General features: G+C 38.1%; 2 protein-coding genes and 1 long non-coding RNA gene across 5 annotated transcripts; 2 read left to right on the top strand and 1 right to left on the bottom strand.

Annotated features, from left to right (window-relative positions):
- Positions 1–84: 84 nt before the first annotated feature.
- Positions 85–11,623, top strand: mtf1 (metal-regulatory transcription factor 1). Of its 2 annotated transcripts, none has more exons than XM_023963884.2 (11): positions 85–194; positions 1,192–1,712; positions 3,072–3,310; positions 4,103–4,234; positions 4,553–4,626; positions 5,769–5,902; positions 7,103–7,180; positions 7,329–7,428; positions 7,507–8,123; positions 8,398–8,467; positions 8,666–11,623. In XM_023963884.2, exons 2-11 carry the CDS (start codon positions 1,251–1,253, stop codon positions 9,163–9,165), a joined length of 2,406 nt encoding a protein of 801 aa, XP_023819652.1. In that variant the 5' UTR covers positions 85–194; positions 1,192–1,250; the 3' UTR covers positions 9,166–11,623. The 2 variants fall into 2 exon arrangements, with proteins under 2 accessions (XP_023819652.1, XP_023819653.1); XM_023963885.2 differs by lacking the exon at positions 85–194 and adding an exon at positions 284–980.
- Positions 11,624–12,233, bottom strand: LOC111948913 (uncharacterized). The gene is made up of 4 exons (XR_002874876.2): positions 12,125–12,233; positions 12,003–12,061; positions 11,774–11,875; positions 11,624–11,707 (listed from the first exon to the last, which is right to left on the bottom strand). It is a non-coding gene; the product is annotated as an uncharacterized LOC111948913 (long non-coding RNA).
- Positions 12,234–12,923: 690 nt separating this feature from the next.
- Positions 12,924–15,815, top strand: yrdc (yrdC N(6)-threonylcarbamoyltransferase domain containing). 2 transcript variants are annotated; one of them, XM_011485623.4, is made up of 6 exons: positions 12,924–13,191; positions 13,611–13,812; positions 14,312–14,426; positions 14,492–14,611; positions 14,686–14,816; positions 15,088–15,815. In XM_011485623.4, the coding sequence occupies exons 1-6, from the start codon at positions 13,029–13,031 to the stop codon at positions 15,155–15,157; spliced, it is 801 nt and encodes a 266-aa protein (XP_011483925.1). In that variant the 5' UTR covers positions 12,924–13,028; the 3' UTR covers positions 15,158–15,815. The 2 variants fall into 2 exon arrangements, with proteins under 2 accessions (XP_011483925.1, XP_004078322.1); XM_004078274.5 differs by having other exon boundaries at positions 12,925–13,191; positions 13,614–13,812.
- Positions 15,816–16,083: the final 268 nt, after the last annotated feature.

Raw genomic sequence — 16,083 nt, 5'->3', positions numbered from 1 at the left:
CGGGTGTGTCTGGTATTTTTAATCTGCATTTAGATGGGGTTTTTTTCCTTCCGTTTTTGTAGTTCTTTTTTTCTTAAATTTCCCATGATTCGTCGCGGACCTGTGACGTAGTATGGTAACAGTAACAGTGTTGGGAGGAGAGAGGAAGAAAGTACCATCATTTTGAGAATTGGCTAAAGGCTTACATTTTAAAGGTAATTGAATGTCATTTGCATCTAACCGTCTATCTTTGGGCTTCGCACACCATCTTATAATTTGGTAAATTTAAGGTTAATGTCACCGCTGCAAGATCATATGTCAACTGTCGACAGCCAACATTGCTAGTTGTAGCTAAAGTTAGCCGCAAGCTAACTTGCTGCTACCTAGCAAATCTTTGCTTGTAGACAATTATGTGTTAGTTGACATCTTGCGTAATGCTAACTAGCGGTAATTAAAAAAGATAAAATATTTTAACCCACTCCTACATGTCAGTATGATTGGAGTTTTCCTTTATGGAATAACAACAAGGAAAAATAAGTGCTTGACTAGCTTCGACATGCACACGAATAAATAAAAATACGGAATGTTTTAAACGTGGCCTGTAATATGTCTATTTTAAACACTGCTTGCTAACTTTTGGCTAACACCATCAGAATCATTTTTTTGGACATTTTTGTTTTTAATTGAGTAGAATTTTTGTCACTCGAACCGAATTATCGTTCGATTATTATAGACGTTAATTTGTAATTTTCATCCTTTGTTTGTGTTTAAAATGTATCTAGAAATGTTAGCTAGGCTCGATCATGAGCATAAAATTCAAATGTCGTATTAACACTACAAATGATGTTCTCTCAGCTTTTTGGGGGATTTTTAACGGAATTTAAATTGTGCGTTTTGATGTTGGGGTGTATGTTAAAGTTTACAGTTTTCGTGTTAAAAATTGGGCATTTAGTTGAAACTATATGCAAAAGGAAAACTTAATATCTTCATAATTTTGTTTGGTAAGTTTGTGATGGATGCTTGTTATCTCGGTTGTGCTTACCAAATGTTAAACTTTAAAATGCTTTTATTTGAACGTTTACCCTTAAGTGGCTTTTATTGTGTGTGAATGTCGTGCGATGTAGAAATGTGCTGCGTTCAAGGAACACCCAAAGATGTGCAGTATAAATTTTTTTGATTAATCAAGCAGTAATTTTATTTCATTTTATTTAGGTTGTAAGTACAATACTTGGGCAGCCCTCCCTTCTAAGGAAGGTGAGGCACTGGGGACCATGAGTGGGAATGGCCCTCATTCAGAAGTGCCAATGTACTATGAGGTGGAAGTTGATCCCCTGGAGGAGGGAGATGAACGAGACACTAAGATCCGCTTTGAGAAAGATGATCTGATTCCTGAATCTTCATCCTCCTCCGGCCGTGTCTACGACCGCACCACTGTACTGATCGAACGGGACCCGATTCGATTAGATGAGGAGGGGGAGGAAGAGGGTCACTGTGGAGGAGATGATGATGGAGTCACCTTCCTAACTGAAGGAGAGGGTGATGGCGATGAGGAGGATGGCTCTTTGGGCTTTATGGCCGACACTGACGGGATGTCACAGGGTTATGTGCACCATACAATTTCACCGGATCAGATCCAGTTCACAATAAACCCAGGTTCCACACCAATGCCGCGCAACATAGAGGGAGCCACGCTCACGCTGCACTCGGAGTGTCCAGAGACTAAGCAGAGAGAGGTAAGCCTGTATAATAAATCATTGTCAAGTGTAAAATATCACCATTTGTCTCTTGATGAAAGGTGTTAGGAGGAGTGATCCAGGTAGTGTTAAGATAATACTGTATCTGTTTTACTGTTTAACTGTTGTTTAACTGTTGGAAAAGATTAATTTCTAACTGTTAAACGTTTCTTGTAAAAGTACTGATTGCTAAAATAAAAGGAAAAAAATGTGATGGTGCTGTTATGGTGGTGGGGGCAACACTGAAGATGGTGCCCTCTTTCGAAAGCAGTGTCTTGTGAAATATGCTGTTGCAAGCTTGAAAATGCAGGAAATGTTTTACTGACTAGCCTCTAAAGCCCCAAGGCACAAATCACAGAAAAAAATATCACACAAGATAGATTTCACACAACATGCAAGCTCAGAATTGTTATATTCTGTTATAAACAAATACAAATAGGGGTTAAAATCAAGGCCTTGTGTTTTAAGTTGAGGTTGTGTAGGACATCCTAGACAACCAATGATTTTTTTGGTTTATCAGTCTTTTTATTTCAGTTTTTGGCCCATTGATTTTTCTGCATTTTATTTGCTTTTCTAAATGCTTTTAACACAAAAACAGACTAATTTAATCATTTTGGGTACATTGCAAATCAAATGTGATGCACTACTGACCTTTGAGTTCTGTATTATTACTAAAAAAAAACTGGACTCTATTTTCCCAATTATTTATTCTTTGATACAGCTTGTTGACATAAGTGATGCAGGGTCGTTTCAGGTCAAACTTTAACTCACTGAGCACGTAGACCTGGAAAAAAAGGGACCAGAGAAGTGATTTAAAAGTCTATGATAAAGACTAAACTTCCAGTGTGCTATCCAGAGAATAAAATGAGTAATATGCTCTTCCTAGCTATACTGTATTTATTAATCTTCAGTTATACTTGTGGTTTATATGTTAGGAGATCAATACATCTTGAGAGTTGTCACTTGCAGCTGAGGAGTCCAGCGGTTCTAAAGTGCTCTCTGGTAGCTTCATTTTTTGTCTGAGTTTATTAAATAATAGCTTTTTTAATCCTTTACACAAAGTTAATTCACAATAGCAGGAAGCTAATATACTGCATTGGACATTATCACAATGAACAAACGTGGAGTGGATGTATGGAAAAGCTTTATTAAACTTTGCACAGCATTTTATATGTATTGTTGCCGAGTCACTGAGTTTAAATCCACTACGACAGGGTACAATGTGTGAGATTCATTAAAAACAAACAAGCTGGTTATATCTTGTTATATTTAAGTTGATGGAAGGCCTTTTAGGAAATATTGGTGTCATTTTCTTTAGGACAGTTTCACTAAAGTTGTTCCGTTTTTATCCTCCTTCAGGTAAAGCGGTACCAGTGCACATTTGAAGGTTGCCCAAGGACTTACAGCACAGCAGGAAATCTGCGGACGCATCAGAAGACACACAGGGGCGAGTACACCTTTGTGTGCAATCAGCAGGGCTGCGGGAAGGCCTTCCTCACCTCGTACAGTCTCAAGATCCATGTCCGTGTTCACACAAAAGAGAAACCTTTCGAGTGTGATGTGCAAGGCTGCGAAAAGGCATTTAACACGCTGTACAGGTGAGCCTTCACAGGTCTTGATTGTTGAAACTTTAGTCTGTTATTTTGTTTTGTTTTGTAAGTTCTTTGAGAACTGTTTCATCTGTGAAAGTAATTAAAATTTTCTGGATTCTCTGAGGTACAAGGCACCACATGACAGCAGAAAGTTTCTGGAGCCACTGTGTTTACAACCTCATTAAGATAACTTAATGAAACTTTAAAAAGAAAACAAATCTTTGATCAAAATTAGGTATCTTTAATATTTCTTAGATGGAGCTGTGCTATCACCTTATCCTTTAGTGCAAGTTATTCAAGTTATAAACTGGCCAATCAAATGCCTCAATAAAGATATGTGGAATCGCGTCAAACCTTTGAAACGTTTGACAGATTGTTTGTTGCCTGCTTTCAAGTGGCATGGGTGTGGACTTCCAACAAGCTCACTCCTGATTGGCGAGAGTGGTTGCCATAGGAATGTTGACTTCGACCAATTCAGACCAACCACTGCTTACCTGCGAGGTCTTGCTCCAAAGTAACGGGCAAAAATGGCGACTGAATTGACTTTGTTGGAGACGGAAGGAAAGAATTTTCAGTGGGTGACCTCACACCCACTCAGTCCAGTTCCTGTATACAGTCAATGGTCACAACCAGCACAATGGTCTGTGCTTTTCCTCATCAGTTTTAATGGTTTTGTATTCACCAGTAACATTAGAATACTTCCTCGAGACTGTACAGCAATTTCACAAAGCCTCTATTTACTTTTGTTTCAAAGGCTCCCATGGAGGTCTAATGACAAATACTTGATTGTCTCTGCAGGCTAAAAGCACACCAGAGACTCCACACAGGCAAGACGTTCAACTGTGAAACAGAGGGATGCACAAAGTACTTCACCACGCTCAGCGACCTGAGGAAGCACATTCGCACACACACTGGGGAGAAGCCATTTCGGTGAGCATTGCCTTTAACACAATAGTTTTAATCCTTTCTTAGCTTAAACTGAAGGATTTGTGCAACTAATCCTCCAAGGTGGTGGTAACATTCAGTTTAAGCTTGGAATGGATTTTTTTATATTGTGTGGCTGCACTGCAGTTATAAAGCTGAATCTTTTCTTTTTCAGTTTCAGTTTGAGGGATTTATTTAGTAAGTTGGTCTATGGGAGCGTAGTCTTTAGTCGTGATGAATTATGAAAAGCACTGTGTTGACAGTGTTTTTGCTTCCTATTTTTCACTTGATCGATTTTAATTATGCCTTATTGCTGCTGCATAGGTGTGATCATGATGGATGTGGCAAAGCCTTTGCGGCAAGCCATCATCTAAAAACGCACGTACGGACACACACGGGTAAGAACCGAACTGTTTCTTACTAATACATGCAGTTATTTCGATAACTGTCCCATGTGTTTGATTTTATGGAAAGGTATTAACAGTGACAGTCACTTATCCGTTATGAGAGGCCTAGGAAGAGAATCTTTGAAATGTCATGGTGAATTGACCTTCTTCCATTTATACCATTGATCGTTTTGAAAGTTCCTTCATGCTAATGAGTATTGATTAAGGGGGCACAAGCCACGATTCGGCACAGTTGCTGCTTGATGCTTGTCCATAGGTGTGTTAACCTGAAGCTCCACCTGGGGAGGAGCTTCCGTCCAAACCTCATCACTGAGGACACGAATGATAAGAGATCAGGTTTATATATTCTGAAGAACTATACTAAAGCGTCGCTGCACGTCTCTGAAATTCTTCAGAAATCAGTCAGACTCTCCCATTGAGGAACAGCAGCCATACGGCACTGTGGCAGAAGAACCAGTGGGAGGGGCTTTATAGTAGTGAAAGAATGAAAATTAGTCTATTCTAACATCCCCTGATTCTTACTTTTTTTTAAATTTCCTTTTTTTTTTTTTAAGACGCAATGTCTCAAAGCGCATGTGTTTATATGGGCATCTTTTATAAAAAGTAATATCTTAAGTTCAAAGATCTCACTGTTTTTTTTCTATAAATTGAACCCAATAAGCAAATATTTAGATAATATAATACATTTGTGTCTGGGTATATGTTTTCAAGTAATTGATATGATATATGCTTTATTAAATCTTTGTTTAGAAGCTTTAAAAAATAATAATTGTAGACCTCTATTTTACTGTTTGTTTGTTTTTTTTCTATTTCACTGATCCAAAAACTGATCCAAACTGTAATCTGTTGCCCCCTAGTACTGATGTAGATTTCTGTCTTTTTTCCTGAGACTCTTTTGGCTGCAGTAGGTTTAAAATAAAGATGCATCATTTTCACGTTTTTCAGAAGTGAACAAATAAAATGTTAGATTCAGTGGTGGGTGGCTCTAAAAAGTCGCATAATGGCTTCTCACTTACCGCCACCCATATTTTCTTTTGAATCTGAACAGGTCAGCTGTCTGCATTCCTGCAGAGTAGTCTAAAGCACATTTTGCTTTTTGTTTCATTCATTTCCATTTTTTTTTCCTTCTCTAGGGGAGAAACCATTTAACTGTCCCAGCGATGGCTGTGAGAAGACGTTCAGCAGTCAGTACAGTTTAAAGAGTCACATCCGAGGCCATGACAAAGGGCAGCCTTTCAGTGTCACCCTGACCCATCCACACTCTGAAGTTAGTCATGACACACTGCTCTCTCAGGATGAGGAACAACTGCTTTTGCTGACACTACACTTGTCTTGTTCAGCATTTATAGTGTTCACCCTGTGAATATAACTGTGCTGGACTCTGAAATTTTAGAATATTTCTATTTGTGCATTTAGTATGTTTGAAGTCGATATGTTTTGACACAAATCACTTGCAATGCAAAAAGGAGTTTATATTGCTTCATGGAAATAAAGTCCATGCTTTTTCTTAAAACTTACAAGACATAGCCTCAACATTTAAGATAGCTGGCAGGAATCCAGGTCACCTCCACATGGAGGTCAGCATGTTGGGTTGTCTCTTAAAAAAAAAACAGGGATGTAAAGGAGACAGATAAAAAAAACATTTATTTTGCAGTTTTGGTTACACTGCAAAAATGAAATCTTAGGAAAGTTAAAAGATCCTTGTTTTGAGAAAAACTGTGTTACTTTCTGTTTTAGAAGAAAAATGATCTTCTGAAAAAGTTTTTGAATGGTAAATAATTTTAGTTTGAGGAAACGTGTCTTAATGACTAGAATATTTTGTCTTAAAATAATAATTCTTGGTATGGCTATTTTTCTTACCCTATTGGCATATTTTTATTTTTGCTTATTCATAGAAAATCTGCCAGTGAGAAAAAAAATCTGACATATTTCACGCTGTTTTTGCAGTGTGGGGATGTAAAAGATACAGATATGTATCGAAAAATCGATCGAGCGCTGGGAGTAAGATTATGTTAAAGGTATAAAAATCGATCAGGAAGTAAATGATTGGTTTTTGGCAAACTTTGTTAGTTTCTCTTCCTGTTGTGCTCGCTACTGTCTTCTTTTTCATGTATATCTGATGCAAACAAAAAGACGACCAATCACAAGCTTGCTTCTACCAAGTCGGGTCAATTCAAATTGGTTGAGGGTGAAGCACAGCGAGGGATGTGTGTGTTGTGTGAACTAAACATTTTTACAGCACTTCAAACAATACCTGATATATTATACTATAGGTTTAGATGGCGTCCATTTAGGTAAAATTATTGCAGCGCATTGTGTCACCACAAAGTTACTTTTATCCTTTATGTATTGATTTGTGGATCAAATTCACACCCTTAGTAAAAAAGCAGCAGAACAGGAGGACTAAAACTTGGTGCTGTTTATCTCCATGTCTGTTTTCACAACAACCTGTTCTCTTTCATTTCAGGATGCAAATCATTCACTGTGCCTCAGTGACCTGAGCCTGATCTCTACAGATCCAGAGCTTAGGGAGAGCATTAGTAATGTAAGTTTTGGTTGATTTTGTTAATCACATCCTCTCTTCTAATAATATTAAACACAGTTTTTGCCATGATGGCAACATTTATGCAGATCATTTCTTACTTTAGGTTAATTTGTTGGCTGCAAACTCAATAGAATATTTTTTTTTACAGTCACAAAATCTGGACCTCAGTGTGACTCAGGGGAAAATCTTGGAATTCATCTTCCAGAGTCCTGAGAACAGTGTCAGCCAAGATGATGGCCACCCCAATGGTAAAACAGCTTCATTTTAACCTGCTTGGACTGTTTGTACATGTACTTTGAGTAACAAAGTCTTCCTTTGTTCTTTAGAGAGGCTTGCCGAAGCGTTTAGTCAAGAAACTCAACGAGGAATGACAGAAGCCTCCTCTATCATCTCTTTTTCTGTCAATCCTACATACTCATCTTCCTGTTCCCACAATGCAGCTGTCGTTGAGTCTTCCTCACAGCATTGTCAGAGCTATTCTTCTCAGACTTCCACAGTCAGCGCTGCTGTCAGCTCAACACAGCCTCCCCCTTTTACACAACTGAGTGGGCCTCAGCAGATCTCGGATGTGCCTCAGGCTTCAGTTCAAGCAAACAATGTTACACCCCAGCACTATGTGGCGCTGCAACCCACATTCCTGCCCTCGGAAGGTGACACGCAAGCCAGTGTTCATCCTCCAGCTGTTCCTGCACTGGCCCCCACACCGCCTGGCCCTGTTGCTGTTGCAGCCCCCCCAGCAGAGGGTCTGGTAGCTGTCACTCAGCCAGTGCCTTTGGCCAATCCTCCTGTCACTAATAGCGGTCCCAGCCTGGCTCCGGCTCCCGCCACCATAACGATAGCATCAACCCCAAACCTGCTTCAGCCCAGCCTGGTCATGTCTGACCAAAACCTACAGTGGATTCTTAGCAGTGCTGCCAACAGTCAGCAGAACCTGGAGCAAACAGTGAGTAGTGCTTCTGACGAGGCTTTGCAACCAGGAAATTCACTCGATATCTTTGTAAAATCCTCCCAAAATGACTTTTGTGTGTTTATTCATATATATATATATATATATATATATATATATATATATATATATATATATATATATATATATATATATATATATATATATATATATATATATATATATATATATATATATATATATATATATATATATATATATATATATATATATATATATATATATATATAATGTATGTATTTGTCCACAGCCCCAACAAGGAACTCCAAAAGTTGAAAAGGTCTTCTTCACTACAGCCATACCAGTGGGAGCAAACGCTGGTAAGACAGCTAGTAGTCAGTCGTTGTTTCCATGAAAGACTGTAACAATGTCAAACTCATTCTGTCACTAATATTGTTGCAACATTGTGACTTAGTAAAGGGAAAATGGTCCCTCGCAATATCAATATGCAATATAGACAATACATGTTATTGGTTTAAAAGGAAATCAGCTTCATTAAAGTTTACTTTCTGTTTCAGGCAGTTCAGTCCAACAAATTGGGCTCAGTCTGCCAGTCATCATCATCAAACAGGAGGAATCATGCCAGTGCCAATGTGCCTGCAGAGATTCTGCTAAAGACAAGAACGCAAAGAGTGCCTCCTCTATCAGCTCAGCCCCAGCGCAGCCGCAGCCACAACAGCAGCCGCAGCTGTCAGATCCCCCTTCCTCGCTGGCATCCGGACCTTCAAACCAACCTGCCGCCTCATCATCCTCTTCATGCTGCCTTCCCAAGTCTTCCTCCACAGCGGATGAGTTGAGGCCCGATGCCCCTTCTTCTTCTCCTCCCTCCTCATCCACAGCTCAGACCTTTTCCACTTCTGTGAGCAACGCAGCCACAAGCACCCCCCCAACCGATGGCTTTGCCAGCATGGACGTCTCAGACTTCCTTTCCATGCAGAGCCCCGAGACGGCCGCTAACCTTGAGGCTCTCTTGCTGGTGGCAGATGAGTTCAACATGGCCACAGATGGGAACGCCTAGAGGAAGCGCTTTCCTCAAGTCTGGCCTCTTCGTGTGTTGCACCTACAACACCGACGACTCTCCTCAGCAATGCTTTTTGTTTTGCCTTGTGTTTCTGAAGTGCATCCAGAATATATCCATACCTATAACTTGGAATATGTTTTCAGTTGATTCGTTTTGCAGTAGCATAGTCTTAAAGGACAGAAATTACTCATTTAGATTTAGTAGCTTTTAATGCTAGAAAAAGGCCAGGAAGTCTTTTGTCATTTTGATTTGTATATATAATTAGTAAATATATAAATTTATAACAAATGTTGTCAAAGCACTGATAACCGGTACTGTATTGCAGGTCCTAGCAAAGGCTTAGTTTGTATGCAATTGCCCAGAATGCACTGTATTTTGGTGAACTTGACTTTAACCAATCATTGCTTTGTAATCGACAACGGTTGAAGCGCATCGTCTCACGTGTAGTTTGGAGTATTATTGAGGAAGATGGTTCAGACCATGTGATCATTCTTTTTCTGCGTCTTTTAACCTTTATTTACTCATCAGGAAAAGAGCCTGTGATCAGATATTTAAAAGTCGCAGTATGACTTTGAACTAAAGAATATTGAATGCTAATTTATTTAAAGGCTTGACTGATCTATTCAACTGATAATTGTATCTTAGTGAGAGAGAGAAAAGAATTAATATATTGTTCTAGTTGTTTAGTTACTGAATTGCTTTCCCTACCTAACGTGCATTGCTAAAAGCAAGTTTGAGCAAAGAGGCTCCCGCAGTCGACTGCACAGCGAAGCAAACGATCCCCTCGGCTCAGTTTGCCCGCAGTTTGAACGGAAAGCAACTACTGTCAACATCCCGTGATACTTTTTAGGGGTCGTGATCCTCTCAGGGATGCATTAAGTCATAACCGATCCCAGATCTTCTAATTTGTTACTCAGATGTGTTTTCATGGCTGAAAGGCCCAAACTCATTAGCCCTACGTTCTGCTGCACTCTTCCCGTTTATTGCACACTGTCCTGCGTGGAGGAATGGGACAGCTTGTGAGCCGAGGTGCAGCACCACTACAGACTTTGTATCACAACTGCTGTAAAGTAGCATTCGAGCGACAGTGTCCTGGTGACCGTGTAAATATCTGAAATTCTATTGTAAACATTTTTGAGAAATGTATAGATAATTCTACTAATTGTATTTTTGTAAAGATTTTTGAATTAACAGAGTTTATGGGTAATGTGTCTTCTGTAACCTTATCTTTCCTTCTGTCACATCAACGCCCAACAGTTTCTGCCATTTGTTTGCGTCAAACGACCTTTTGTACAGTTTACATTTGAAAGTGTAAATGACATGATCTGCTACATTAATTTCAATCATTTTTCTTCATGTGGGACTCAATGCAATCACAGCAGAGAAGGCATTATCTCCTGTCCATAAGAGTGAAGCGACTTGGCCTTACGTCAACTGTTCTTTGAACCTCCTTGCCTTGACTAGTTCTCCCTCAGACAACACGCCAATTCCCATTACGCAGACCGACGTGATCTCAGAAGCACATCTGACAGAAATAAAGGATTTGGTGGGTAAAAAGAAAAGAAAATTCATGCATAAATCGCATTGCTAAATAAAACCTACAGAACAGTCATGATTGAATGATTCCAGAAAAACGGCTAAGACACAAATGTGTAGTTCAGATCTGTTTTGTGCTTTTAGAGGCAGTAATATAGCCAAAAATATTTAGCTCAATGTTTAACCATCAAACAGCACTTGTCTAAAACTTAAGACAAAGGAGGCAAACCTCAACATTCATACACACTATTGTGTAGAAAACTATGCAAATTGAAGCGTTTGATTCCTCCGATAGTTGATGCTGGAGTTTGGTGAATCTGGACTGAAGTGCTACTTCCATAGAAACATTGCGCCATATTGATCCTTTTTCACAGTTTTTGCCTCAGAGGTTGTAACGGGTTCAAGAGAGTCAACCAGTTTTGTTTTTGTGATGAAGTGCTTTGTGAATGGTTCTGTTTTAGGAATTGATGTAGACCGCTCTTTGTCATAGAGCTTATGGGTAAACATAGTTTGTACTCACTTTGTAATCCTTGCAGCCTTTCACTTTTTGGCTTTTGACATTTTTTCTCTACTTTAACCTTAAAATTTAGAGAAAAATAAGTTATATTGCCAATTATTTTAATTGTTTTTTTTTTGTATTGCATGTCACACAGTGACATTTATTTGGAAGCATTAGATCACAAAGTAAAGCAGAAACAAACCAAGTTTTGCTTATTTTCTCCCCAAAACAGGCAGCAAACATGGAAAACCACATGCTTCCAAAGGAATGTTTAAAGCCCAAAGACAGACGGATGGTCCAGGATTTGTATTTTCAAAAGAATGTACAATGTTCAACTGTTGGCTTAAATGCTTGTTTCATATTGAATAATGACTTGACAGCAATATACTAATAAATAAAACCTTATTCCCATCACTGAAATCAGCTTCATAGTGGTGTTGCAGTTTATTCAAGTTCATGTTTAGGAGTGTGGGGGTCCTCGGATCCTTGCTGAAGACGTTTTTTCTGTAAGAGAACCCTGGATTTACTCAAAAATATCCCTTAAAAAAAATTCAGACGTGTGTGACTCACCGCCAAAACATCGTAAAGGTCGTGCAGGTCATTCAGAGCCGACGAGCAAAGGCTTATGTTTTCGGAAAGAATGGCCAGCCTGTCATCGAGGTTCTTTATAGTCTGCACATAAAAACATACATACATACATACATACATACATACATACATATATATATATATATATATATATATAAAACATTTTTGCCTTAAAACAGCATTTACAGCCAGACTTCAAAGTTTTGTGAACCTCTTGGAACGGATAGTCGCTCTTTTCGGGTGCCTGAGTGTCTCCATCCTCGGACAAAACTAAAAATAAAATAAATAAATCAACATTGACAACAAAAACACAATTGTTTTGTTATCTACTACCTTTATCAGACTCTACAGCTGTCGACATCTTTAAGCTCCTACGTTATTTCAACAGGGTCTTCTGCATTTAAAACTGCGGCCAGGTGTTTTCAATGTAATTAGGGGCCCGATATGTAAAAAAAAAAAAAGACCAGAAAAGATGGTGTTTCACAGTTGACATATTTTTTCTAATAGCTGAAATTTTTGTTTAAGCTGCCAAAAAAATATTATTTAAATATCAAAATTTTGTCTATTTCTTTTCCCTGAGGTAGATAAAATTAAATAGGCCTATATATAATTGTTTTGTAAGTAAATCATATGTATTATTATTATTATTACATTTCCTTTATGTTATTATTATTATTATTATTATTATTATTATTATTATTATTACATTTCCTTTATTTTATACATTTAAAATAATTTATTGTCTTTTATAGCTATTTTTAATTTTCATCTGCCTTGAGAAAAACTGAACTTATTTGTCAGTGTATTTGAGAAAATGACAATATATATTTAAATATTTGTATTAATTGGCTGAGTTTAAAAAAATTAATAAAATAAAAATAAATTGTGGCTTCTGATACAAGATTTATTTTGCTTGTATATTAATAAAACACAAGTTACTAGAATAGAATAGAATAGAATTTTATTACAGGTCCATGGTGTACATGTCCAAATGTACACCATAAAAAATGAAATATACATAAGAGTTGAAATACAAGTGAAACACAAAATACAAACTTAAAACTTTCCACTTCAAAAAAATAAATAAAAATAAATCTTAACGTGGGTTGCTGTCTCTTTAAGAGAAGTGACGTCATCGTTGTGGGTGGAACCCGGAAGTCATTCAGCTCATCAGGATACTAGTACAACATGCTGTCCTAGAGTATGCGTCCAAATCAGCTGCATTAAAGTAGATTCTATGATTTCTGTCCGCTGCGTTGCATCTGAGTTAGCTAAAGTCAGAGGCTCGTGCAGACTAGCGGCAGCAAACATGTGCAAAGAACTCAAGACTAAAATGCTGCGTCTGATGCCGCCGAGCTCCAACGGGCCAACGATAAATGAGGAGGATCATGATCGGACAGGTACTGATGGGTTCGAGAGCCAAGAGTTGTTCAGCGAGATAGTGCTTTAAAATGCGCCTCTTTGTTAATATATTCATTTGAAATCACTAATAATATAATACATAAACACATTGAAGTGTGTTGCATCAGATTGACACACACACAGCTGCTCTAAGTTAACAGCTATTGATATTATTAGTCAGAAAATGTTGTTTTCTGTGGGATTATTTTATATAGTTTTGAATTAGAAGGTTAAAATTCTAGGACAGTTACCATCCCATTTTTTTTGGGATGATAACTGTCCTAGAATTTCTTGTAAGAAATTCCTGAATTCTTACTGGATCACAACCATTGTCTGTATATATTCTGTTTTTTTATTTGCATGCTGTTTTATGGAAAGTTTTCTCTGTTTTTATTCATTTTTTTTCCCTCTTCCTAAGCAGATGACAGTGATGAGGTCCTGAAGTGTACAGTGAAGGCTCTCCAAGATGGTCACATTGTTGCTGTGCCAACTGATACCATCTATGGTCTGGCATGTCTGGCTCAAAACTCTGAGGCAGTCCGAAAGATTTACGCCGTGAAGGGGCGTAATGGACAAAAACCGCTGGCCATCTGTGTCAGAGAAATTCAGGACATCTACAAGTAAGTGATTTCTCTTATTTGACTCTTTTCACATCTGAAAGGTTGATTTCCATCACTTAAGTGTGATTTTGTAATGCAGATCATGCGTTGTGATTAGTACTTTGTTGACTTTAGTCTTTTAAATTGTTAAAGTTAATATTTTTTGTTTATTTATTAGCTATATTTTTTTAATCAAAATAAGCTCATCGGTGCATGTTTAGATGATAGATGATGTTAATATTAATATAAATATTATGTATTTATTTTATTTGCTGTTTTTGCCTTTAGGAATACAAAGTTCTACAGCCCAGCACATAAGAGTTGCTTATTTATTGGTAGAAAACATAAGATTTGCATTTGAATTTAGCCTTTTTTGCACATTTTTCCTTTTAAAAAACACAAACTATTATAGGGTTTATTTCATTTAGTCCTTCTTTGCATCATCATGACACCTGCATGGGGGCTTTTCAGATGGTGATAGAAATCCCCACTGATCCATTTGCTGCTGTCTCCGTGACAGATATTGTAAGGTGGAGGTAAAGAAGGAGCTGCTGGGTGACCTTCTGCCTGGTCCTGTCACTCTGGTATTCAAGCGATCAGAGACACTAAACCCCGCTCTCAACCCCTTCACTTCTGTAAGTCGACTTCCTCACTTGTCAAAACAGTTTTGCCGTCCTTCACCCGTCCGTGTGCTTCTCAGCTCGTAGGCGTCCGTATTCCCAATCATGGCTTCATGAGGCGCCTGTGTCAGATGTGTGAGGAACCACTCGCGCTCACCAGCGCCAACGTCAGCTCTCATACCAGCACAGTGGAAGTACACGTAAGTGTCAGGAAACAAAAGCCCTATTTAACAAAGACACGATGTGTTGACTTCTGTTCATCGTCCTGCTGAAGGAGTTTCAGGAACTCTGGCCTCACGTAGCCGTGGTGGTGGACGGTGGGCCCATAGGGGACCAAAGCCGCCTTGGATCAACAGTGGTTGATCTCTCGGTGTGTAACAAATATCGCATCATCAGACCAGGCTGGTGAGTTCACCACAATCCTCCTGAGGATAAATTTAGGTCACCCAATATTATTTATGTCAAACTGTTGTCACATCATTTACATTTTAATGGAATACATTTAATGTGGCAAACCATATTCAAATAATAAAATCAAGTGTTTCAATTATCAGCTAACTGTAACCAAAATTGAATAGAATAAAATACTTTTTAGGCTCATTTTGGCCAAAAATGTATTTGCTCTGCAGCACAGTTGGTACATTAAACAAGAAAATGCCCCAAATTCTGTTTGCAGTGCCCTTTCTGTTACACTTGATGTGCTGGAGCGCAAATATGGACTGTCAGAGGACTTGGGGGAAGAATGACCTTTAAACCCTCCACACTTCACAGCACAGCTGAGACGCACAACCAGCTCTGGCTTCAGCATACTCGGCCAAGAATCTGAATTCATTACCGGTGTTTTATGGGAAGAACCAAAACTCAGGGAGATGCTAAGTCTTTAATCAGTTCTTTTTTTTTTCTTTGAGTAGCCATTTGACATTTTTAAATGCAGGAGTTTCAGATGTTTTAGTTCAACTAGGTCAGCAGCTGAGTTTCTTTAAGGTAAGGCCGACTTATCCAACAAAATGTTTTGAGTCTTTATTTTCACTTAATGTGATTAATGCAATGGCTGGAACCCGGTGAGCCTTTCTCCATGGCCTGAATGAACCTCGGCTGCAGTGAGCCGTGCATGCTCTTTGTTCTGTGCCACTGCTCAAACTGGTTTTTTTATTACATTTTCCATACTTTTATGTCATATATTGAGATCCTGGTAACACCTCAGAGTATTTATTTCATATGTGCAGATATTTCATTTAACTCTGCTTAAAGTGTTTGATAAAAGCTGGATTAATAGATTGTAAATCTGTATAATCGCATTAAATCCTTTATGGTGCCATTGAAACTTTCTTTTTTTTTAGAAATGTCTGTATGGATTATTGACTGAGTATGAAATAAAGAAAAGGAAATTTCTAATCAAACACAGATACATCGAAAGAACTTTTAATAAAAAAAACAAATGCTAAATCTAATCCGTTAGGTAAGTCAAGCCAGTTTCATTTGAATTTTAAGCAGCAAAAGCAGACTTGATTATTTATTTAGTTCCGTATTTGTAGAACTTTGTGTTCAACATGGCTGCTTTGAAAATGATCAAATCCACAGCATGGAAGTGATAAAATGTTTAAATTCCAACTGCTTAACATGGATTTACCTGCTTTAAACAGTTTAAATAAGATGTAACTGTTTAAATAAA

This window comes from Oryzias latipes, chromosome 16 (assembly GCF_053564925.1).
Source record: "Oryzias latipes strain Hd-rR chromosome 16, Olatipes_Hd-rR_3.1".
Classification (NCBI taxonomy): Eukaryota; Metazoa; Chordata; class Actinopteri; order Beloniformes; family Adrianichthyidae; genus Oryzias; species Oryzias latipes.
This window is presented reverse-complemented; position numbering and strand designations above follow the sequence as displayed.